The 26933-nt window shown below is 43.4% G+C and overlaps 1 protein-coding gene across 1 annotated transcript in view; it reads left to right on the plus strand.

Moving 5' to 3' along the window:
- Positions 1 to 26933, plus strand: part of LOC143929576 (uncharacterized) — a 153518-nt gene that overhangs the window by 109097 nt on the left and 17488 nt on the right. Inside the window, exons 10-13 of the mRNA XM_077453456.1 lie at positions 873 to 968; positions 3306 to 3407; positions 13481 to 13873; positions 24517 to 24963. Coding sequence (XP_077309582.1) covers positions 873 to 968; positions 3306 to 3407; positions 13481 to 13873; positions 24517 to 24963 — 1038 coding nt within the window. The remainder of the gene's footprint in view (positions 1 to 872; positions 969 to 3305; positions 3408 to 13480; positions 13874 to 24516; positions 24964 to 26933) is intronic.

Consider the following 26933-nt stretch of genomic DNA (forward strand, 5'->3'; position numbering starts at 1 on the left):
AGGCCTTTACATCTCTAAATGTAAGCTGCATATTTTTCATAAAAACTATTATGTTACCTAAGCTACCATGTGATATCAGATTGTTGGGGACCAAGGGATCCTCCAGACCACCAGACCCCGGTCTCCAGGAATGACTGAGAGTGTTCAATGATGCTGGACATCATTGAACATTCTTACCCCTCCCCCCCCCCCCTCCTGTTCCCTCTTTTTCCTGACCTAATGAATCCCAACAATGCTAAATCCTTGTTGCGCCAGCATTTTATTGCTTTACCTCCTTTGTTTACTGACCTGTTCTACAAAACTGTATTGTGTTTGATAGCCAGGGGCGGACTGACCATTTGGCCACTCGGGCACTGCCCGAGGGCCCCCGGGCCACTAGGGGGCCCCATCAGCATTGCCAACCTCAGTAAAACCAGAGACAGTATGTAGAAATATCCCTTACTGACATCCTTTTGGTCTAAAAATCCAGAGATTATAGCTGCCCCACTTCTCCAGTACCTTCTCAGCCAATAGAAACACGTCTGTGTATACTGTGTGATTGTATACTGTGTGTGTGTATACCGTGTGGCCCCATAATCTCTGATTGCCTGGGGGCCCCATCATCTCCTATTGCCCGGGGGCCCCATGACTTGTCATTCCGCCCCTGTTGATAGCACTTGTTTGCTGCAATAATGCTTGATGTAATTGTAACTGTATCTCTTTGTTACGTTAATCAAACTAAAAAAAGAACAAATTAAACATAAAAAAAAAAACATGTAGCTGTTAAAATTAAAGAAGCATCTTTTATAGTCTGTAAATGCAAAAGTGTTGTTTTGGATTTTTTTCCAGACATACAGAATTAAAATGATATCTATTGTGCTCTTCTTTTATAGCATGGGTTCCATGGATAAACAAGTTTCGTAGTGGTATCATGATATTATCATTTATCTTATTTTGTCTCTTAATGTACTTCCTGGTGGATATTCGTGGTAAGTTTGTGAAAGTCCTGATGCTGGTATTAAAAAAACAAATACAGTCCCAAAGTTCTATTTAAAGTGCATTCCACTTCAAACCAGTGCAAAAAAAAACCCTGATGCTTGTGTTCACAGGTGATCTGGGGTGCGCCCCTTATTTGCCCCAGCCTCTCACCTCCAGGAAAGGCCACTAAGGGCCGTACACCCTTGTATAATCAAAATAGGGAAATAACTCTCTGATCCCCTCCTCCAGTATCGCTGGGTAAGGTCTTGCTGGCTGTTGCTTTTTATCCACCACTCCGAGATCAGCCCGTCATACATCAATATAGATCATCCATATCCACACTCATATAGTACCCGGGGGAGAGAAGAGAAGGGGCTCCGATGTGCAGTATGTACAATAAACTTTAAATAAGGGGCACACCCCGGATCACCTGTGAACACAAGCATTGTTTGTTTTTTTTTGCACTGGTTTGAAGTGGAATGCACTTTTAATAGAACTTTGGGACTATATATATATATATATAATACCATCTATTGATATTAGATATTCACATTATGAGTTTGTGAATTATAGGTTGAGGAATTAGTGGAATACACGGACGCTTTTCTGATATTATTGAATATATTTCAGCATATTTGCACATTATTGCTATTTATTTGCACAATATCTACTGTGTGTGCATATTTATTTGAGCTGCTTTTGCACGTGTTTGCACTTTATTTCACCTTTTTGCACTTTATTATAGAAATTAAGGATTATTGAATTTTTTTATGGTTTTATTTAATATTGTATTTAATATTATTAAAAGTAAGGTAGCGCCACATAATAATACCTGATGCTGGTATACAACGTAAACTATGAAAACAATATAAGCCAAATATCAGCCAATGGGTCTATTGCACAGCGCCAGACAGCAGAGTCGGATGTATAGCGCTACCCCCACAAGGGTTGCTGGATTTTTTGGCTTTTCCCCCCACACAGCAAAACAGAAACTTTTCATGCTCTCTCCAGAGGCACAAACATCAGTCTAGGGCAGGGGTAGGGAATCTTTTTGGTTTAGAGAGCCATGAACGCCACATATTTTAAAATGTAATTCCGCGAGAGCCATACAATATGTTTAAAACCAATTTTTTATTTTTTAATCGATTAATCGACTAATTTCAATTATAACTGTAATATCCACATCTCCCTACGATTGTCTGCTTGCTTACCACTACACGGGCAGGCAGATCCACGAGCATTTGAGGCGGGTGATGATGACGTCAGTGCATCGCTCACCTAGGCCGCTGCAGGGTGTACCAAGATGGCCGCAGCTCCGGGGCTAGGCCGAAGCGGCGGCCTTTCCTATGGGCTCAATCCACAGATCAGCACACTACGCAATCCGCGGATTGAGAGGTGAGAGCCAGATGCAGCCATCAAAAGAGCCACATCTGGCTCGAGAGCCATAGGTTCCCTACCCCTGGTCTAGGGGAATTGGTTTTGTTTTGTTTATTTGAAAAAGTTGAACTTGGATGGGGAAAAGGGTAACCTGAGATGCCCAAACTGAAGAACTACAAACAAACAGTGGAGGACCTGCTAATGTCTCTGGCTGCTATGAGCTAACTCCAAGTTTGCTGCCCACCTGCGGGAGTGATGGTGCAGGTATAATAAAAAAAAGTTGCAAAAGCTGAAGACGTAGGTGCAGAAAATGGCTGCTCTTGACCCAATGCCATAAATAAATGCTTAAAAAAAAATATATATATATATATATATATATATATGGTATTTGAATGTATTCAGTTGTTATCATCAAATCTTGGCTTTTGTCCATTTTGGCTATGTGACAAATGTCCTTTATTTATATTCGAAAGCAATGTACAAATTGTTTCCTTGTGTGGTGAATATATTATTGGGAAATAACATCCATTTTATTTAGGTAAGGATGAGCAATTGTAGTAACGTTTGGTTAGCTGGATGTTTGGCAAATCCTGAACATATCAATGAACCCAATTCAAATCTATGGTCCTATTTCTGCTTGTGTGCTCCCATTTCTGTTGCAAAGACAATGGTACGGGAAGGACATAAGTGGCATCCACGATGATTTGGAGTATCACTGTGATGACTTAATCATGGATAAAATGAATAATGGTCAGAATTCCTTGCTGCTCTTGGAAATCTGTGGACCGGCTGGAAAAACTGGAACACAAAAAGGAACCCAGAGCACACGGTATTGAATGATCTGATCATAATGGTTTAAGATGTGTAGCAGTTCAAAGTAAAATAAATGTTACATAAATGCAGAAAGAGGTTTATAGTCATTATCATTGTGGAGTGACTAAAATTACATCTCTTGTGCTTTTCTTTTATAGGCGTGGGAACGTGGTTTAATATTGTGTTACCTGCTGGAATTATTTATTTTTTAACATTATTGTTTATTTATGGGATGTCTCTCTGGGGATATTTAAACACAGGTAAGTGTATAAAAATATATACCAGGAGAATAGATTATGGTAACATTCCCAACAGCGTCAGACAATCTTTTGAGGACAAGGAAGGGCCCCTTGACTGACCACAGACTGCATCAAAGAAAAAAGGGAATATGTGGAACTTTGAATGAGACGCAACGGGGAATATTGCGCCTCCATCCCTGGTTGCTTATACAAAAAAGAGAGGGGGTGTTGGGGTTGGACTTTAGATGAGGTGCATGGGGTAGAGCCAGACAAAACCATATACATATGTAAAAAATTATATTCTTTATTAAACTAAATATGGATCAACCCATATAAATGCATAATAGCACATTGGCATATAAAATACAAAGTATCAACATACATATTGAGGAGTGCCAATCTGGTAACTCTCTCCCTTATAAATTGTGGCCTTCACAATGAAGGATTGAAAGATGCGTTGCAAAGGTGTATATTGTTTCCATCTTCAGTGTCCAAAACAATTTCCTGTGTAAAATGCCTGCCTGCTCTATACCTCAAAAATTGCATTCTGCTTTGTTAGTTTTGTTTACCTGCTTATTTCCTGGTGGTAAATGCCTGATCAGTCTCCCAGAACTTGTTCAAACAGGCTATCTAGCCGTGTAAAAACCTACAGTATGTGCTATTTCCACTAGCGGTGTCCACAAAAGACTATTTTATTCCCAGATACCAACTGCCTGCTCAAGCTGTCATAAATTGCAACCTGTCCAAACAATCTTTTTAGCTGTGGTGCAAATGTATATGCATTTCCATTATTGGTGTCCAAAAAAGATATTTTTTTCCCAGATGCTGAATGCCTGCTCAATCTCTGACAGCCTATTTAAAAAAGCTTTCTAGCTGTGGTGCAAACCTGTATGCTACTTCCATCGTCGGCTATCAAAAAAGACCCAATTTTTTTCAGATGCTAAATGCCTGCTTAAGCCTTCATAAATTGCAGCCTGTCCAAACTGGCTTTTGTAGCCATGGTGCCATTCTGTATGCTATTTACATCTTCAGGGTCCCTAATATTTATTTTTTATGGATGCTAAAAATCCTGTTTAGGCTCCCAGAAATTGTTGCCTGTCCAAACAGGCTTTCTAGTTGTGGTGCAAACCTGTGCGCTATTTCCATCGGCTGTGTCCAAAAAAAAACAATAATATTTGTTTTCAAATGCCTGTGCAGTCTCTCAAAAATGTAACCCTGTCCAAACAGGCTTTCCTGGCGCATCATGGCAGCATACAATGGGTTGTGGGTCTGCCCCCACAACCTGCTAGGACTGGGGACAAGGGTAATGTTTATGGGGACAAGGGCCTTATCCCCACAACCCTTGCCTGGCGGTTGTTGGGGTCTGCTGGTGGGGGGATTATCTGAATCTGGAAGCCCCTTTAACAAGGGAGCCTCCAGATCCCAGCCCCCCCCTATGTGAATGGGTAGGGGTACATTGTACCGCAAAAAGTGTCCCACAATGTAAATCCATCATCAATCACAGTACCAACAGTCCTGAGAAAAAAAAAACTGCAGTCTTTTCGCGGTGACAGCTGTTATATAGAAAATCTGTATTTTTTGCTAGAAAATTACTTAGAACCTTCAAACATTACATTTTTTTTTTGCCCTTCCATGTGCCCCTTGCTTTGAAGGCCAGTTATAGGTAGGGGCAAGGACCATCTCTTTGGTACCTGTTTAAAGTTACAGAGGAGGTCTAGTGCTAGAATTATTACTCTCGCTCTAATGATCACGATGACACCTCACATGTGTGTTGCGAAACACCATTTACATATGTGTCCACAAGTTACTTATGCATTTGCTTCTGCACACAACCACAGAGAGATGGGGGCGCTTTAACCACTTAAGGCCCAAGCCTCTTTTTGAGATTTGTTGTTTACAAGTTAAAAACAGTTTTTTTGCTAGAAAATTACTTAGAACCCCCAAACATTATACATTTTTTTTCTAACACCCTAGAGAATAAAATGGCGGTCATTACAATACTTTCTGTCACACCTTATTTGTGCATCGGTCTTACAAGCACACTTTTTTTGGAAAAAATACACTTTTTTGAATTAAAAACTAAGACAACAGTAAAGTTAGCCCAATTTTTTTTTTATACTGTGAAATATAATGGTACGCCGAGTAAATTGATACTCAACATGTCACGCTTCAAAATTGCGCCGCTCATGGAATGGCGACAAACTTTCACCCTCAAAAATCTCCATAGGTGACGTTTAAAAAATTCTACAGGTTGCATGTTTTTTGAGTTACAGAGGAGGTCCAGAGCTAGAATTATTGCTCTCTCTCTACTAATCATAGCAATACCTCACATGTGTGGTTTAAACACCGTTTTAATATGCGGGCGCCACTCACGTATGCCTTTCGCTTCTGCACGTGAGCTCAGCGGGACGGGGCGCATTTTAAAAAGGATTTTTTTCGGGGGGGGCGTGGCTACCGCGCTGCTGGATGGACGTCTGCTAACACAGCTCCGCTCCAGCAACGGGAACCGAGCGACATACAGCTACCACCGCTGACTTTTCAAAGCCCCACTGAACATCTGAAGACCCGGGCACTTGGGTGAAATGTCCAGGAAGCGGAGAGGAGCGGTGGCTCCACAGAAACTGGACGATTTCTTCCGACGGGCAGGCCGCGACCCGAGGCAAGATGGCGCCGGCCCATGCTCACGCGCGGCCTCCTCATCAGACAGCTCAGCAGCAACCAGCCCGGAGAATGGAGAGGCAGAATATCGCCGCTCCCCGGAGGTCTCCACACCGCTGTCTCGCAGCCCAGCCAAATCCAAGCCACGAATGGCTTTGGACACCGCACAGGTGAGCAAGGGCCGGGATCCATTAGATGACACCAGAGAACTCATTGACCCCTTCACTGCCTTCCCCACCACAGATGGGCCTATATCTGACACAACGCTGAAGGACATGCTTCTCTCACTCCGCACCTCCATGCACAATGACATGCTTCTTTGCCTTAACAACTTTAAAAAGGAGGTAGGGGAGCTGGGCTCACGGGTTGACCATATTGAATCTAAAATGGGAGACTTTGCCACTTCGCACAATACCCTGATTGATGCGCACAGTGACCAAGCCGCAGAAGTCGCATGGCTCAAAGCTAAAGTCGCAGACTTGGAAGACAGGTCCCGCAGGAACAATATTAAAATACGGGGGGTTCCGGAGGATGTCCTCCCTGCGCAACTCCAGCAGTATGCACAGGTCCTAATGAGGGCATTCCTCCCCTCTCTGCCCCATACAGAACTGCAAATAGACCGTATACACCGGTTGCCCAAACCTGCTTTTCTCCCTGACAATTTACCTCGTGATGTCTTAATGAGAGTCCACTTTTTTCAAACAAAGGAACAACTCATGTCTGCTTTCTGCAAACAACAGAATCCGCCTGCAGAATACGCCCGCATCCAACTGTATGCTGACCTTTCACAGTTTACTATGCAGAAGCGCAAATCCCTGTTGTCGGTAACTAAAGCTTTGCGCAACCACAATATTCAGTACAGATGGGGTTACCCAGTTAAACTAACAGTCACCCACGAGGGCAAATCTACTGTGATCACCTCCATTGATGAAGGCCTTGCACTGTTGCGGTCATTGGACATTCTCCCTGCCCCGTCTTCAGATGGCGCTTCCCCCTCCTCTAACGACCATTTACAAATGGACTGGCAAAAGGTGGTGCGCAAGAAGAAAACCAAGTGAAGTCAGCCGTGGTTACACACCTCATGGTGTGTACATGCTCTTCTCTCAACAATAGTGTTCCTGTTGCACTGAGATCCCCTACTCAGTGCGTTTATTCTTCCCCCCCTTGAATATGGGCAATTGTTATGCCTCTACGTGCAGGTTTGCACCTACTTTTTTACAGAACTTTGTTTGCTTGTTTTTCTTTTTATTCTTTTTTCTTCCCCCCCTTTTTACTCCCTTCCTAGAGGGCCTGCTCGGTCGGCCTGTCGTTACACTCATCGCTCTGCCAGCAACTCTCCTTTCCACAACAGAAGAGGACCTTTGGGACATTCTGGAATCGTGCATCAGGTACCCACCTTATCTTTTAATCATCCTGTTGTTTAATGATGGCTATTAATATAGTTTCGTTTAATGTTAATGGTCTGAACCACCCGGCCAAGAGGTCTTCCCTTTGGAAAGAAGCTGCTAAATTAAATGCTGATGTTCTCTGCATCCAGGAGACCCACTTTGCGGCTGACTCCGTGCCCCGGTTTCACCACAAAAACTTTCCACACATCTTCATGGCATCCAGTGCCAAAAAGCAAAAAGGAGTCCTGATAGCCATCAAAGATTCAGTCGCTTTCACCATGAAAGACCTTCTAGTTGACCCGGAAGGTCGTTATCTCATACTGAGCTGTGATCTCAATAACAAACCCTACACTATAGTAAACCTGTATGCACCCAACTCCCATCAACTACGATTTTTAAAACGCCTTCACAGGAAGATTTCTGCCAACAAGTATGGTTCGGTATTGATATGTGGAGATCATAACCTGACACCGGATCACACTATGGACACTACCTCCACAGCTAGACGACAACCACCTTCGCTTCAGCCTCTCCTACATGCGGAGGACCTGTTTGATGTTTGGAGATGTCAGCACGCCAACGAGCGTGATTATTCCTATCACTCCTTACGGCACAATATGTATTCTAGAATTGACTTAATTTTAGTTGATAAGCATCTTTTGCAGGCGGTGTCCTCTTCCACCATACATGATATTACATGGTCTGATCATGCTCCCGTTTCTGTCGTGGTGGTGGAGGGGCACACTCCAGGCCCTGCGTATTTGTGGAGGGCTAACCCTCGTATTTTTCAAAAACCGGAACACTCTGGGAAGGTGGCTGCCAGCCTCTCTGAATTTTTCTCTTTAAATGACCAGTCGGTTTCAGATCCCATGATGTTGTGGTGTGCGCACAAAGCGTATATAAGAGGTGTAATGTTACAAATATGTGCAAGGGAAAAAAGGCAGAGGACACAAAAACTTGACCAAATTCTCCATAAGATTAGATCCTTAGAATCACTCAATAAGATAGGCCCGACCTTACAGCTTGCGCATAGTCTCGCCCAATACCGCTCGGATCTTAGACTTCTACTGATAGAACAATTCGACAAACATGTCAGATATTTCAAACTGTCCCACTACTCCTCTGGGAATCGGGCGGGTAAATTTCTCGCCCAGAGGCTCAGAGCAGCAAGAATTAAATCAAAAATTTCGTACCTAATTCATCCTCCAACTAAGCGGAAAATTTATAACCCTAAGGAAATAGCAAACTCATTCGCTGAGTATTATGCCTCACTCTATAACTTAAAGGACGACCCCAACACCCCTCAACCGAATGAAAATACTATACGGGAGTTCTTGACAAAAATTAACTTGCCCTCCCTTACCCCCGAGCAACTTAATTCCTTGAACTCCCCTATTACGGAACCTGAGATTAGAAGGATCATTAGAACTCTCCCTCTAGGGAAGTCCCCAGGCCCAGATGGGCTCCCCAATGACTATTATAGGGCTTTTCCAGACAACCTTGTCCCAACACTTATAAGTGTCTTTTCAACAGCAATGTCCTCTGCCTCGTTTCCTGCTGAAATGCTTAAAGCATATGTGGTTACCATCCCGAAGCCAGGAAAGGAACCCACTTCACCAGCTAACTTTAGGCCGATTTCATTACTTAACTCTGATGTTAAACTATATGCGAAAATCCTTGCACATAGACTGCTCAAGATCCTGCCGGGTCTGGTGAGTCCTGACCAGGCGGGTTTCACTCCGGGTAGGCAGGCCTCTGATGCCACAAGAAGAGTTATTAACATTATGCAATACGCTGGGGCCTGTCGGGTGCCTTCTCTGCTCCTCTCTTTGGATGCGGAGAAGGCATTCGACAGGATTCATTGGGGATACATGAGACTTACTTTACAGAAATATGGCTTTACAGGCCCTATCTTATCGGCCATAATGGCCCTCTACTCATCCCCCTGTGCACAAGTCTATACGTCCAATATGTTATCGACCACGTTTTCTATATCTAATGGTACCAGACAGGGCTGTCCTCTATCTCCTACTATCTTTAACTTACTCATGGAGCCCCTGGCGGAAAGGATCAGAACCCACCCTAATATTGCTGGCTTTAACCTTCCGCACGGGTCACATGTTATCAATTTATTTGCGGATGATATCATCCTGTTTCTAACCTCACCACGAACTTCTCTTCCCTACACCCACAGCACACTTATGGAATTTAGTAATATATCCTACTATAAAGTCAACTGCACGAAATCGCTTATTTTTCCATTGGGACTTCCTCCCTCTCTTTGTGAATCCTTGCAAAACGCTTTCCCCTACACTTGGAACAAAGAGGGTATAACTTACCTGGGCATAAAAATTACTGATCTAAAGACGATAGCAGACGCTAACTATGGGCCCCTCATAGACAAGCTTACTAAAGAAGCCAAACGCTTGGCCAATACTGAACTCACCTGGTCAGGTAGACTTGCTACATTTAAAATGCTACTTCTACCTCAAATACTGTATGTCTTCCGGACCCTACCTATCCCGTTAAAATTGAAGCATATTAAGGCTCTTAACTCTCTACTTAAATATTTCATTTGGAAGGATTCGAGGCCTAGATGCGCAAAACCTTTACTGGTCAAACATAGATCGGCCGGAGGGATGGGTCTGGTCGACATTCGGGACTACTATAGAGCCTCCATTCTCACTCAACTGCGGAAATGGTTCCACCAACCGGTGGACACCCCTTGGTGCAATGTTGAACGAGCCCTGAGCCCGACCAAAGACCTTATACACTTGCTTTGGGCTGACGTCCTACATCCAATTCCAACACATAGTCTTCCCCCCACTCTCCGTGCCTCCCTAGAGGCTTGGAGGTCCTTTTTAAATCTTCCTCTACCATCTGACCAATTGACTTCCATCCCAATACCCTTATCGACCTTGCAACAGACCATACCCAACCTATCAATCACGAAATGGCAGGAAAAGGGACTACACTTTATTTCTGACCTATATGATGGAAACTCCCTTATCCCCTTCGACACTCTTCGTTCTCGTTTTCACTTAACTCCATCTGATCAATATAAATATAACCAAATATACCATTTTTGTAAATCAGTTACTATACCCACCATTCGCCTTTCAAGGGAAGCCTGGCAATTTTTTCACACGACCCTTTTATCTGTTAAAGGTATCTCCTTATTTTATAATTTATTTCAATGTAAAATGGACTTTGTTAAATCACTCCCCTATCTCAAATGGGAAGTCGACCTCCAGTCAACTTTTACTATTCCACAGTGGAAGGAGGCTTTTAGGTGGATATATAGAGCCTCTAAATGCGTGAACCACTGGGAATTGTCACAAAAGATTGCCCTGCGGTGGTATCTTACCCCATACAGGGTTGCCCAGTTTGGTAGGAATGGTTCTCCGCTGTGCTGGAGGAGCTGTGGGGAAGTAGGCAACTTACTCCATATGTTTTGGACTTGTAAACATCTCACTAGCTACTGGAATTCCATATTCCGCTCGATCTCTAGTATCACGGGCATTATCACCCCCCCCAGCCCGGCCCTGGCCATACTAAATCTGGGAATAGATTATTTTCCTCCAGAATTTAGAATAGTAGTCACACACATATTGATAATTGCCAGGTCTCTCATTACTAGGCAATGGAAGAACAATAAAGCCCCGGACGTAGCCGAGGTCTTTTCCACCACGCAGACCCATTACACCTATGAGTCACTAATAGCAGCTGCAGGGGGAAACAAAAAGTATTTTGATGATAAGTGGAAATGTTGGACATCCTGGTACAAACGTAAGGACTGACTGGCATCTCCCACCAGATTGACTGAACTAGACCGATTACACCCCTCCCCATCCCCTTTTCTGCTCCCCTTTCTTGGGCCCCCTATTATAATTGCCAATGTGTACAATATTCGATAGAATAATGTTTTAACTGATATGATGATACTGTTGCAGCCCAGGGATGTCGGATGTCCACCTTACGTTCGAGCTACGATATGTCTGACTCACAGTCTGACACTCCCTGGCCTGTGTATTTGTTGAACTTTACATTGATTGATTTACTCACATCACTGAACTCTAATCTTGTAACTGAGATTTGGGGTTTCTGTTTTCTATGTTTTTTTTTTTTTTTTTTTTTTTGTGTTTTTTTTATTTTTTCTTTTTATTATTCTTTATTTCATTTTACTTTTCTCCTCTTCTACTTCTTGCCAGTAGGCCTAAGACAATGTGAAATTGACATATGTTAATTACTGGGCAAGCCGTTTTCTGTCTGCCCTTTGTTTCATGTTTCTTGTATTCTTGTATTTTGTACTTTGAAAAATCTTAATAAAGACTATTTACATAAAAAAAAAAAGGATTTTTTTCTTATTTATTTTACCTTTCATTTTTTTATTTTTTATTTTTTTTTATTTTGGCCCTTTGGCCCTTTAAGAGCTATGGGTGCCCTGGTATGGAGACGGGTGGGGGCCATCTTCCCCTCACTTATCCCCATACCCAGCAAGGGTGAAGATCCGATCGCCTCCACTGTTGGCGAAGGCTGCAGTAAGCGGTGGAGGGCACCAGAACACGGCAGAAGCGGGGGGGCCCTCTCCCGCCACCGATAAAAGTGGCAACTCTGCTGCAGAGACCACTCTTATCGGAAAGTGGACCGCTGGCTGAAGAAGAGGATACTGGGGTCATGGCAGCTAACTGCTGCCATAACAACGATATTCCTCTTTAAAGTTAGAACGTACATCGGCGCGCGGCTGTCCATAAGTGGTTAAAAAATATATATTATTTATTTTATTTTTACACTGTCCCTTTATTTTTTTTATTATTTTTTTAGCACTTTTATTCCTATTACAATGAATGTAAACATTCCCTTGTTAAAGAAATAAGAGAGATGACACTTCCTCTTTAAGATCTATAAGACCCCAAATCTCTCCTCTGCCTTTAAAAGCAAAAAATGTGCTCTTTTGCTTTAAAAAATAAATTCTTTCTTCTGCCCTAGACTGGACGTGACATCATGACGTAGCTCTGGTCCTCCAAGACTATAGAGATGATCAGAAATCTGGTCTCTATTAATCTCTATGGCCAGCTGTGTGAACCGTTGGATTGTTCTTCTAGCTCACTGGTTTGAAAGATACAACACAGTGGTGAGTAACCCCACCGACTGGGGGTGAAAGATACAACACAGTGGCAGCTGGTGGTAATTTTATGGGGGGAGGGCTGGCCGTGGGGGCATTATTTGGCACCCCTCCCCCCCACAAAATTACCACCAGCTGCCACTATGTTGTATCTTTCACCCCCAGTCGGTGGGGTTACTCACAATCCCACTCCCCCCCATGTCGGTTGGTCAGGCCTGTACACAATCACCACAACCATTGGTCGGTCAATGAGCCCCACACTTACCTGCAGGCAGCGCTTCCCTCCACCTCTCTCCGCATCGTGGTCCAATACGATCCCTTGTCGTTTTGTTCATAAGGAACCGGTTCCTGATTGACAGGGAGGAGATTCAGTGTAACAATAACGAATATTCATTCCCTATTGTCACACAACTGGATGGGCCTGGAGCACAGTGCTATGCTCCCCGAGCCCTCTCTTTTTTGAAGCCTATTGGAGCCTAAGGCTGTAATCAGGTACTTTAAAAAAAAAAAAACAACCCCTCTCATTGGAATCCATGTATGCAGTGCCCCAAATGTAGATTAGTGGGTCAGATGCATGGATAGGGGGCGGTGTCCCTGCGCCCTTCATTGGACAGGCCGTCCATGGTACAACCCCTCCCACTGCTTCTAAAAGCGATCCAGCAGCTAATTAGCCTCCGGGACTGCTTTCATAAGAAAGAGAATTGCCGGCTTAGATAAAAAAAAAAGAAGGGGGTTTATGGCTGATAGCTTTAGCCATAACCCCAGTAAACCACTTGCAAGCCGCAAACTATATATACGTATTGTGGTCGGCAAGTGGCTAAACTATATTCTGTTTCTTCTGATATACGAGTACACGGCTTTCTTATGGGGTATAGAGGAATATGAAATGGAAATGTATTTCACTCCTTCTCATTGTTTTCTAGATGAACCTTCTCTATCTGAGATCTCAGGGGATGAACGCATTTTTCATATGAGGAGAGCAACTCTAAAATTTAAGATTACAAATTTCAAACAAAACGAAATCCAGATAAATGTATATCTGAAAAGACGAAATGATGAAGTTGAGCTTATCGCCTCCTGGGAATCCCAAGGTCAGAGGAATGATAATCACGGTGCTGTGCCAGAAGAAATTGCGGACCACAGATTGTTATCTGTTGATATGACAAAATCTTGGACGGGAATATACAGGTGTTTATGCTCCATTGTTCTAACCCCGAATAAAGCTACAGATGACATGGCGTTACTTGTTGTAGAAGTGGAATACGCTACACTGAAGCAGCCCATCTATGTATTCAAAAGGCTGAATGTGTATGATGGTGAGTAGTGGTTATACTGTACTGTAGGTACTGAGTATGTGTTTTATGGAGTTATAAAGGAGATCTCTGGTCACAGCATACACTTTCATTTTATAACATCAGCATTGTAATAAGAAGATTTGAAAAATCTCCTTTCATGTTGTGAGTGCTGCCTGTCTGCTGGCCGACCTCTTTATACAACTGCCTGGATTCCCAGCATGCTTTGCAGCTTCTCCTCCAATTCCGAGGACTACATAGCCCATGGTACAATGCTGCCTGCAATCAGTGATTCCTGTACTGACTCCGCTTTCTGAAACGCCTTCCTCTAAGCCCTCATACACACGGTCGGACATTTCCGACGGAAAATGTCCGATCGGACCGCGTTGTCGGATAATCCGACCGTGTGTGGGTTTCATCTGACTTTTTTCCATCGGAATGTCCGACCAACAAAGTTTGAGAGCTGGATATAAAAAACTTCCGACAACATGATCCGATTTAAAAAATAAAAATTAAATAGGTTGCAGCCCCCCACCAAAGAAGACCCCCACACGGGGGTTTTCACAATATTTTAACCTAAAAAACCGTTGTATCTGGCGCTACCTATAATTAGGAAAAATTATAACAAATTATAGAATAGGGATACGAAATCAGTATTTGTATGCCTATATATACAAAGTAAATCAGGATTATAAAGTGCAAGTTACTGTAAACATAGACTCCAAATATTCATAGTGATACACCCCTACCCCAACAAAAATATATAAGTAAGACTAACAATAAAATAAAATAAATAAAACTTAAAGTGTGGATGTATGAAGCAAATCTCAAGTCCGTGTATAAAAAGAAAAAAAAGAAAAAAAGGGAAAGAAAAGGGAGAAAAAAAGTCCAAAAGTCCCCTTTCTCCCTTTTTCTTTCCCTTTTTTTCTTTTTTTTCTTTTTATACACGGACTTGAGATTTGCTTCATACATCCACACTTTAAGTTTTATTTATTTTATATATTTTTTTGGGGTAGGGGTGTATCACTATGAATATTTGGAGTCTATGTTTACAGTAACTTGCACTTTATAATCCTGATTTACTTTGTATATATAGACACGCGCACTTTGTATGTTTGATTCAATCTGTTGCACATTTGCACTTTAGGAGTTTTTTTGTCTACATATGAGGGGGTTATGTTGTTGGATGAGGTCACATACAGTAACATCTATGCGATTTCTGGCATAAGTTGCATGTGAGTACCATATCACCTATCTATATATAATTTTTGCACATAGTCACCCGTTTGGAATCCTAGGTTTGGGTCCCATTTGATACAATCGCATATTATTTCCGGACCAGGCTACACTCAAGAATATCTATGCGATTTTATTGTTAAAACCTTCATAGGGGATCACATTGGTTAAGTTATATAGAGCTTCTGGCACCCAGCAGTTCTGGGATTATTGAATCCTGTCCCTGTTAGAGGCTAACATTTCCATTGATGGTGGAATAGGATATCTGATATAGGCTTTTGAAATATAGAGCGCAATTTATGAGATTGTTGGTACTTTTTAGGGTTATACAAATACTGATTTCGTATCCCTATTCTATAATTTGTTATAATTTTTCCTAATTATAGGTAGCGCCAGATACCCCCCCGGTTTTTTAGGTTATAAGATTTTCCGACAACTTTGTCCGACCTTGCGTATGCAACACCAGTTTCGGACAAAATCCGTCGGATTTTGTTGTCGGAATGTCCGACCGTGTGTACAAGGGCTTAGAAGGCAGGCTCTGTGAAATGTGTCACACAGCAGTGCCTACTCACAGGGCATAATAAATACGTGTCATAGAGTTCAAGGAAGCCAATGTGTGGGTTTCTTCAAAAAGTACCGTATATACTCGAGTATAGGTCGACTCGAATATAAGCCGAGGCCCCTAATTTACCACAAAAAAACTGGGAAAACTTATTGACTCGTGTATAAGCCGAGGGTGAGACATGCAGCAGCTACTGTTACAGCTTAAAAGAGTGGAAAAGAGGGTCAACAATGCCCATCTGCAGCTGTATACCTCCCTGTGTCCATCCCTGTGTCCATCCCTGTGTCCATCCCTGTGTCCATCACTGTGTCCATCCCTGTGTCCATCCCTGTGACCATCCCTGTGTCCATTGCAGCCTACCTGTGTCCTGTGCATGCCTCCGTGTGCCAATATGCAGCCTCTTTGTTCTTCTGCAGCCTCTGTGTCCTTCTGCAGCCTCTGTGTGCCATTTTGCACCGATCTGCATGTATAAAAAACATACGGCGGCCATGCCAGGATTCAAAAACCGCACCTCTCCTCCTCGTCTGTGACAGACGGCGGCCATTCCACTGTTCAAAAGCCACGCCTCCGTCTGTGATAGGCGGAACACTCAATTTCCCAGCAGTCAGTGTTCCGCCTATCACGGACATCCTCTCATCCTCGTCCGTAGTGTGAGGATGAGCGGATGTCCGTGATAGGCTGACCACTGACTGCTGGGAAATTGAGTGTTCCGCCTATCACAGACAGGGAGGCGCGGCTTTTGAATAGTGGAATGGCCGCCGTCTGTCTGCACGACACGCTGATCGGGTAGGCAGACGGCGATGACTCGAGTATAAGCCGAGGGGGGCACTTTCAGCCTAAAAAAAGGGGCTGAAAATCTCAGCTTATACTCGAGTATATACAGTAAGTTTACAAATGTCAAATAGGAACAACTAGCAAAAAAAGGCAGGACTTTTAAGGTGCCAAAACAACATACAACTGAGTATATAAAAATATATAAATTTTATTAAATATCAATTTCTTTAAAATGGCAATAAATTTTCAATAAACGTATAATTCATACAACAGTGCAGCCCCTTCTTACGCTGCATGTTTCGCTCACAAGAGCTTCCTTGGGAGCTTTTGAAAGTGTATATTTACATATACTCAGCTGTATGTTGTTTTGGCACCTTAAAAGTCCTGCCTTTTTTGCCAGTTGTTCCTATTTATCTAATGGGATGTGGTGCCTGATTCTGATCCCTCACTGCCCTGATGTATAATAAAATTTTTCAAAATGTCAAGCGCATTCAGATTAGTAGAAGTAAGATAGAAATTTTACATGGAATTGAAGATATCATTTTTGATGATAGATAAATTTGAAAGGGTTGTATTTATTAAAAAAATAAATAAATGCAAAGCTATTTGTCCAGAAAAACTGGCACATATTAAATCTTAATGCGGTTGTAAAGGATAGAATTTTCTATTAAAATAACCAACACTTTATACTTAAAACAATCAACTAAATACGAAAATGAAAGGGTGTTGTAGGATGGCCTCTTGATCTCTCAGGTCCAACAGAAAAAAAAATGCACCATCTAAAAAATATAAATATCATTATTACAAAAAGGTTAAAATTGGTTCAAATAATGAGGAGGCACATTCCACCCCCATAATACATTAACCACTTTCAGACCGGACCATTTTGCTGGTCAAAGACCAGACCACTTTTTGTGATTCGGCACTGCGTCGCTTTAACTGACAATTGTGCGGTCGTGGCGATGCGGCTCCCAAACAAAATTGACGTCCTTTTTTTCCCACAAATAGAGCTTTCTTTTGGTGTTATTTGATCACCCCTGCGGTTTTTATTTTTTGCGCTATAAACAAAAATAGAGCGACAATTTTGAAAAAAACGCATTATTTTTTACTTTTTGTTACAATAAATATCCCCCAAAAATATATAAAAAAACATTTTTTTCCCTCAGTTTAGGCCGATACGTATTCTTCTACATATTTTTGGTAAAAAAAATCGCAATAAGCGATTATTGATTGGTTTGCGCACAAGTTATAGCATTTACAAAATAGGGATAGTTTTATAGCATTTTTATTAATAATTTTTTATTATTTTTTTTTTTTACTAGTAATGGCGGCGATCAGCGATTTTTATTGTGACTGCGACATTGTGGGGGACCCATCGGACATTTTTGACACATTTTTGGGGCCATTGTCATTTATACAGTAATCACTGCTATATAAATGCAGTGATTCCTGTGTAAATGACACTGGCAGTGAAGGGGTTAACCAGTGGGTGGCAGTGTAGGGGTTAAGTGTTCCTAGGGGTGTGTTACTAACTGTGGGGGGGTTGGGCTTTCATTTAGTGAACACTGATCTCTGCTCCAATCACATGGAGCAGAGATCAGCGTCACTAGTTGCTAGGCAGAATGGAGAAATGCTGTTTACACGGCATTTCCTCCATTCAGCCGTCCCGTGAGACGATCGCGGGTATGCCCGCGGCGATCGAGTCCCTGGGTCCCGCGACCGGACTCACGGGGGGATGGCAGGGCGGCATTGAAGATTGGACGTACATGTACGTCAATATGCCTGCCCGTGCCATTCTGTCGACGTACATCGTCGTGCGCTGGTCGGGAAGTGGTTAAATGGAAAAAAGCAAGTATCAAACAGATCAGAGACTATCCAATGCGTTTTGCAGTCATCACTGCTTCATCAAAGCTTCAGGGTCTTTTTCGTCTGATGAAGTGCCTAATATTAACAACTATATAAACAAAATGAGCAAAATGACATACATAATATATGTACACTGACAATCCTTACCCTTTTGAGATCAGGTGGTTAATCCCCCCCCCCAAAAAAAAGGAAAAAAACCCACAAAAAACACATAAAAAAAGAATAAAAATAAAACTTAAGGTAAGGCCGTACCTCTTAAATTCTTTGTGTCAGTTTAGGCAATGGGAAGGCAAGACAAATAGTTTTGGAACAAAAGAAGATGGCCAGCATAGTTGGAATACGTAAAAGGAAAAGGGAATGTGGGACTTTAAATGAGGCAATTGACTTGTGGAGGTAGAGTGGTTGGTAAACATTATTTGTAAAAATAATAATTATTATTAATTATTGGTAAAAATAATAAATCTAAAACAGACAAAAAAGTTCTTTCATATACCTGCACATACACATGGCATAAACGTAATAGATACATATATGTCAACTTGGCAGCACATAAGAGATAGTAAATATTAATAAAGTAAAATACAAAGTATTTCCTATTAGCAGGCATTGGTAACCCATATGCAAACGAGCTGCTGTAAGATAGATGCACATACACATGAGTGGTTACACACTACTCAAAGTATTTTGAACGTAAAAAAGATATATATGGGCCAGTGAATAGGTAGGTAGTGAGCCAGGCTTGACTGAGCGCCCCATGGAAACTCAACGTGTTTTATGGCTATCTGCCATTCATCAGGAGTTGGGTACAGAAGTAAAAGGTCGGCTAAAACACTGTACTTGGCTGGCAGCGAGGAAGATGGGACCCCAAATGGTTGTCTGTTCCAGAGTTGAGGCAAGGGCCCCCAGCCAAGAAAACACCCACATGGCATGCCGACTGCCACAGCACATGCCACATGTGTGAGGAGGATTGCAAGTATGGTGTTCTTACATGTGTGTGTATCCAGTGAATGGGCTCTGTGTGAAATGCAGTGAAATGTGTTTGACACCAGGGAGGCAACATCCATGACATTCATGCGTTCCCCTTGTAATTTTGGCAAGGGGAACCATGCGCTAAAATTAAAAAAAAAAATGGCATGGGGGTCCCTCCAAAAATCCATACCAGTCCCTTATCGGAGCATGCAACCAGGCAGGCCACAGGAAAAGAGGGAGACAAGAAACTTATGCCATTTAAAAAAAAAAAAATTGCACAGGGTACCCCTTAATATCCATACCAGACCTGAAGGGCCAGGTATGGAATTTGGGGGGACCCCCACGCAAATTTTTTAAAAAAATTTGGTTTGGGTTTCCCCTAAATATTCATACAAGACCCAATGGGTCTCGTAATGGACTGTGGGGGAATCCCATGCAGTTTTTTTCAATGACTTTTATCTGTATTGTCGGGACCGAAAATTCATTATAGCCGCGAGTACTTTCAAATTACTTTTTTTCCTTTAGAAATGTAATTTTGCTCTTGGACTGTTCTAAACACAGGAAACATTTGTCACTTTACAGACATACTATAGACACCCCCCAGGTACGAGATTTAAAGGAACATTTCAAGGAAGCATTAATAAAATCACTGCTCTCGAAAAAAAAGGCAGTTTTTAAAACTTTTTTTTGCATCAATACATGTCCCCATGGGGCAGGTCCCCAAACACTTTTTATGACAATACTGATTTTAATGACGACGAAAGTGAAAAAAAGTGAAATATTCCTTTAAATATCGTGCCTGGGGGCGTCTATAGTATGCCTGTGAAGTGCCACGTGTTTCCCGTGTTTAGAACAGTCCCTGCACAAAATGACTTTTAACGGAAAAAAGTCCTTTAAAACTGCTTGCGGTTTTATGTCATGTCTGGTTCTGGCAATACGGATGAAAATCATTGAGAAAAAAAATGGCATGGGTAGCCCCCCCCCGCCAATTACCAGCCCCTTTGGGTCTTTTTACGGATATTAAGGGGAACCCCGTACCTAAATTAAAAAAAGGAAAGGTGTGGGGCCCCCAGGCCCTATATATTCAGAACAGCAGTATAAAGGTGGTGCAAACAAGACAGGGACTGTATAGGTTTTTGTTGTGTTAAAGAGGAAGTAAACCCTGATGGGTTTACTTCCTCTTTGTCTCCCTGCAAAGATAAAGCATAATGGGCTACTATACATCGCATAGTAGCCCATTATGTGTCACTTACGTGACACAGAATCCACCGATGTCACCGCTGTCCCCTGTAGTCCGGAGCGTCCATCTTCTTCTGGGTATCGCTGCTTCGGGCACTCACAGCGCCGGAGCAGCGATGACATCACTCCCACGCATGCGCACGGGAGCCGCCCCTCACGGCATATCGCCATTAGCAGCAGCATGCCGCTAATGGAGATAGTGCGTCTGTGCGCCGCTGTCTACGGCGCATGCGCCGTAGACAGCTGTGACTGTCTTTTATTAAATATCTCCTAAACCGTGTAGATTTAGGAGATATTTCTTGGACCTACAGGTAAGCCTTAACCTGGGCTTACTGTACCTGTAGGTCAAAGTGGTTTGTAAGGGTTTTACACTTTTCACTTTAAGTAGAATCTGTTTGTAACTTTGAACTGGTACATTTTTAAAGTGTAGCTCCAGTCAAATAATCTATTTTTCAGCTTTTTGGAAAACATAGGGAAGGGTTATCAACGTCCGTCTTTTTTATCTCACTTCCTGTTGTCTCCTTCCATTTGCAAGTAGAAGACGTTTGTAAGTTGGATGTTTGAAAGTAGGGGCCTTCCCTACATGCTCTGCAGAAATGTGGACCTAAGGTGTTGGTGTTGCCACAACACTATAAGCCCACAAAGTGACTCTTGGTGGGCACTGGATGCCATTGTTGAACAGTGGTAGAAAAATTGGGCCTTTGGTGGTTGTGGTGCTGGTGCCACAACACTATAAGTCCTCACAGTTACTCTCGGTGGGTGCAGGAACAGGCCCTGCTGTGCAATATTATATCAAGAATTGTAATTACATGCCCCTGTTAAACAGGGGCTGAAAAATTGGGCCTTAGGCACTGCTTGCTGGTGCCATGACACTGCAATCTCTCCCAGATACTCTAGTTGGAGTGCAGGAATGAGCCCTGCTGCAAAGCATTGCATCAAAAATTGTAATTACATGCCCCTGTTAAACAGGGGCTGAAAAATTGGGCCTTAGGCACTGTTACTGGTGCCACGACACTGAAACTTCTCCCAGATACTCTAGTTGAAGTGCAGGAATGAGCCCTGCTGCAAAGCATTGCATCAAAAATTGTATTATATGCCCCCGTTAAACAGGGGCTGAGAAATTGGGCCTTAGGCACTGGTGTTGGTGCCACAACACTGCAACCTCTTCCATATACTCTAGTTGGAGTGCAGGAATGAGCCCTGCTGCAAAGCATTACATCAAAAATTTTAATTACATGCCCCTGTGTGGCTCCTGTCCCCCAAGCACACCAACGCAAGCATGGCATGGCATATTTTTGCCTGCATACTTGCATAGCCCCTTGAACGCCTACGGAGCACCACTGATTCTGAGGACAAAGCACAGGAAGTGGCCATGGAGGAAGAAGAAGAGGAGGGGGTGGAGGAGAGAGGTGTATTACAACCAGTAGTAGCATTTTGGAGGCGTGGTGGCGGAATAACCTCCAGCACTGCTGCACCTTGTCCTACATCCTTCCCAGCTGCCAGAAGAGTGACCCAATGCTCCATAAAAGATAGGTAATGTCTCTGTCCATGCCTGCTGGACCATGAGTCAGCGGTAATATGCACCTTACCGCTGACTGCACTGTAAAGCGAGGCATGGACATTGCCTTCCACATACCGGTAGAGAGCCGGAATCGCCTTCCATGAGAAAAAGTGGCGTTTGGGAACCTGCCACTGAGGAACCGCACATTGCACAATCTCATAGAAGGGGTCCGAGTCTACCAACAGAAAAGGCAGCAGGTGAAGTGCTAGCAATTTAACCAAGCTAGCATTCAACCGCTGGACATGTGGATGGCTGGGAGTGAACTTCTTTCGACGGTCCAGCAGCTGGGGCAGGGACATTTGCCTGCTACAATCGTGTACTGCTAGCAGAGTGCCCGCAAGTACTTGGCTGTGACACACCTAATTCTGCACCTTCTTTCCTCTCAGTGCAGGTTTCAGAGAGGACTGAAGGTATAGTGGGGTTAGAGATCCCAGCTGATGAGGAGCAGGGAGAGGTCAGCTTTGTTCTTTGGTGTGGGTCTTTAAGGTACGCTTGCCAACAAGCTGCATGGCAGATCAGCATATGTCTGGTCAAGCATGTGGTGCCCAAGCGTCTAATGTTTTGGCCACGCGAGATACGCTTGAGACATATGTTGCAACTAGCAGCGGTGCGATCTGATGCACTCTTCTCAAAAAAGGCCCACACCAAAGAACTTTGGAATAACGTGCAGAGGCAGCGCCTTGCAGAGGCGGAGCTCTGCGGTGTGATTCAGTCGGTGTGCTGCCCTTAATCTGGCCCCTGGAGGGCATCCTGCCGCGTTGGAGATGTGCCTCCTCCTCCTCTCTCCTATCTTGCACCCATGTGGAGTCAGTGACCTCATCATCCCCTCCCTCTTCATCACTGGAGCAAACCTGGCAGTATGCTGCAGCTGGTGGAACATGACTGCCATATTGCTGTCTTTCTTGAGCATCTCCTCTCTCTGCGCTTATGCTACTGCCTTCCTCTAGCTGGGTATCATCATCAGAGCCTTCAAAACACTGGGCATCCTCCTGGAGCATGTACCAAACATTGTGCTCAAACAGTTCGGGGACTCCTCGGGAGGACATGGTGGGTCTAGGGAAGGAGTGACTGATGACATTGAGACAAGGGAAGAGGACATGTTGGCAGCTACTTTGCCAGTACCCTGAGCCTGGGTGAGAGAGGATGAGGAAGATGAGGAGGGCATGCTCATCCCCTCTACCAAGTCTTCGGCATGTTGCGGCTCAAGACGTCCAGCTGCCAAAAATAAGGACAAGCGTGTCCCATGGCCACATGCTGAGGATGATGCACCGTGTCCATGACCAGCACTGTTGCCTCTAGACACAGAGCCTGCTTGCCCTCTTTTATTGGCTCGAGACTGTTTGCCTTTCCTTGTTGGCCTTCCAGGCATACTAATGGCCTGCAGGGAGATGAGAATACCAGCAACTGGGGGTAGCTTCAAGTGTTTACTGTGCAGGAGGCCCAATACACTGACTGTAATTGCTCCAGATGCCTGTAGTATAGAAACGGAACAACACCAGCAATTGGGGGTAGCTTCAGGTATATACTGTGCAGGAGGCACAATAAACCCACTGTAACTGCTGCAGGTGCCTGTGGTATAGGAACAGAACAACACCAGCAATTGAGGGGGGTAGCTTCAGGTGTATACAGCGCAGGAAGCCCAATACACCCACTGTAACTGCCGCAGGTGCCTATGGTATAGGAACAGAACAATACCAGCAATTGGAGGTAGCTTCAGGTGTATGCGGTACAGGAGGCCCAATACATCCACTGTAACTGCTGCAGCTGCCTGTGGTATAGGAACAGAACAACAGCAGCAATTGGGAGTAGCTTCAGGTGTATATGTTGCAGGAGGCCCAATATGCCCACTGTAACTGATGCAGCTGCCTGTGGTATAAGAACAGAACACCAGCAATTGGGTGAGCTTCAGGTGTATACTGTGCAGGAGGCACAATACACCAACTCTAACTGCTGCAGCTGCCTGTGGTATAGGAACAGAACAACACTAGCAATTGGGAGTAGCTTCAGGTGTATACTGTGCAGGAGGCACAATACACCAACTCTAACTGCGCTAAGTTCAATCACAAGAAAAGAAGACACTGTCCCTGCCTATCCTATCTCTCTGAATGCCACAAGACACTACTCAAGGCCGCCGCTCAGGCGGCCTTATATAATGTGGGGCATGTACTAAACTCCCTGAGCTATAAATTGGCCACAGGCATCCTACCTGTGGCCAATTATGGCTCTCCTCGCTGCCTGCGCTGTGACTGGCCAAGCATGCGGGTCACAGTGCATGCTTGGCCAATCATCAGCTAGCAATGCACTGCGATGGCACAGTGCATTGTGGGCTGTGAGCGCGAACGGCCCACAAAGTTCTGGCTTCACCAAACAGGCGAACAGCCGGTGTTCGAGTCGAACATGCATTCAACTTGAACACCCAGCTCATTAAATTAATAATACTCCCTCTCGTTTGTTTTACAGGTATACCTATTGTATCAGGTATCAATGGGGATATGTGGATTTCTCACATGAGAAAAATAACTCTAACATGTGAGATAACAGAATTCAGACCAGGGGAAATTATCTTAAAGTTATATCTGAAGAGACACAAGGACAGAAAAAAAAGTCTCATCCGCCGATGGGCATCTGTGGGACGTCCACCAGGTGAGGACGATGCAGCTGCTGGACCTCAGAATAGAGATCCTATTGAAGAAAATCCTCTCCTGGAAGGCAATGTGAATGATGCTTTACTAGTAGATATGAACCCGGAAATAACAGAGGTAGAAAATGGAAGCTACAAATGTAATTGCAATATTTCTCTAACTCCAAACGCAGATACAGATGACGGTGCCGTACTTACTGTGGAAGTTGATCATGCTGCCCTGGAATGGCCCATCTATAAATATCACATTCTGAATGTGATCAAAGGTGAGAATTGGTTATCTGTACCTGAAGAAATGTAGAAAATGTACAGATATTCAAATATGATGGCTTAACTCCAATGTAAAAATGCATACAAAGGCAAAGGAGAAGGCCTTCAAAAAATACAGGGTTGAAGTATCATCATCAGCATTGAGACCTTATAAAGAATTCAGCAAGAAATGTAAGGGTGCAATAAGGACGGCTAAGATAGAACATGAAAGACACATAGCAGAGGAGAGCAAAAAAAATCCCAATAAATTCTTTAAATATGTAACAGTAAAAAAGGGAGGACAGACCATATTAGCCCCAAAAGAATGAGGAAGGACATCTGGTTACAAAGGATGGGGAGATGGTGAAGGTATTGAATTTTATTCTTCTCCTCGATCTTCACGAGGGAATCGGGGGGGGGGCTTCAGTAACCAAAACTGCAGTGTTTATCCTTATGACACTTTACAGGAAGCACCTCCATGGTTAACAGAGGACAGAATTAAAATTAGACTTGAGAAACTTAACATTAATAAACCACCGGGAACAGATGGCTTGCACCCGAGGGTACTTAGGGAACTCAGTTCAGTAATTGCCAGACCATTGTTCCTAATTTTTACTGACAGTCTACTGACTGAAATGGTACCAGCAGATTGGGGAAAAGCCAATGTAGCACCAATATTTAAAAAGGGCCCAAAATACATCCCTGGGAATTACAGACCAACCAGCCTAACAACAATAGTATGCAAGCTCTTGGAGGGGATTATAAGGGACTATATACAAGATTTTAGTAATGAGAACGGTATCATAAGCAGTAATCAGCATGGATTCTTGAAGAATCGTTCTTGCCAAACCAATGTATTAAACTTCTATGAGGAGGTGAGTTGTCATCTAGATAAAAGAAGGCCCGTAGATGTGGTGTATCTGGATTTTGCAAAAACATTTGACACAGTTCCCCATAAACGTTTACTGTACAAAATAAGGTGAGTTGGCATGGACCATAGGGTGAGTACATGGATTGAAGACTGGCTACAAAGGCAAGCTAAGAGGGTGGTGAGAAATAGGGAGTACTCGGAATGGTCACGGGTGGGTAGTGGGGTCCCCCAGGGTTCTGTGTTGGGACCAATCCTATTTATTTTGTTCATAAATGACCTGGAGGATGGGGATGGGGTAAACAGTTCAATCTCTGTATTTGCAGACAATACTAAGCTAAGCAGGGCAATAACTTCTCCACAGGATGTGGAAACCTTGCAAAAAGATCTGAACAAATGAATGAGGTGGGCAACTACATGGCAAATGAGGTTTAATGTAAAAAAATGTAAAATAATGCATTTGGGTGGCAAAAATATGAATGCAATCTATACACTGGGGGAATCTAGGATGGAGAAGGACCTGGGGGTCCTAGTATATGATAGGCTCAGCTGCTGCTAACAAAGCAAACAGAATATTGGAATTAAAAAGGGGATCAACTCCAGAGATAAAATGATAATTCTCTCGCTCTACAAGACTCTGGTCCGGCCGCACCTGGAGTATACTGTCCAGTTCTGGGTACCAGTCCTCAGGAAGGATGTACTGAAAATGGAGTGAGTAAAAAGAAGGGCAACAAAGCTAATAAAGGGTCTGGAGGATATTAGTTATGAGTAGGGATGAGCCGAACACCCCCCTGTTCGGTTCGCACCAGAACCTGCGAACAGACCTAAACTTCGTGTGAACTTTAGAACCCTATTAAAGTCTATGGGACTCGAACGTTCACAATCTAAAGTGCACATTTTAAAGGGTAATATGCAAGTTACTGTCCTAAAAAGTGTTTGGGGACCTCGGGTCCTGCCCCAGGGGACATGAATCAATGCAAAAAAAAGTTTTACAAACTGCCATTTTTTCAGGAGCAGTGATTTTAATAATGATTAAAGTGAAACAATAAAAGTGTAATATTCCTTTAAATTTCGTACCTGGGGGGTGTCTATAGTATGCCTGTGAAGGGGCGCATGTTT

Source organism: Lithobates pipiens, unplaced genomic scaffold (genome assembly GCF_037356315.1).
Source record: "Lithobates pipiens isolate NorthernLeopardFrog02 unplaced genomic scaffold, aLitPip1_a1.2 Scaffold_24, whole genome shotgun sequence".
NCBI classification, from domain to species: domain Eukaryota; kingdom Metazoa; phylum Chordata; class Amphibia; order Anura; family Ranidae; genus Lithobates; species Lithobates pipiens.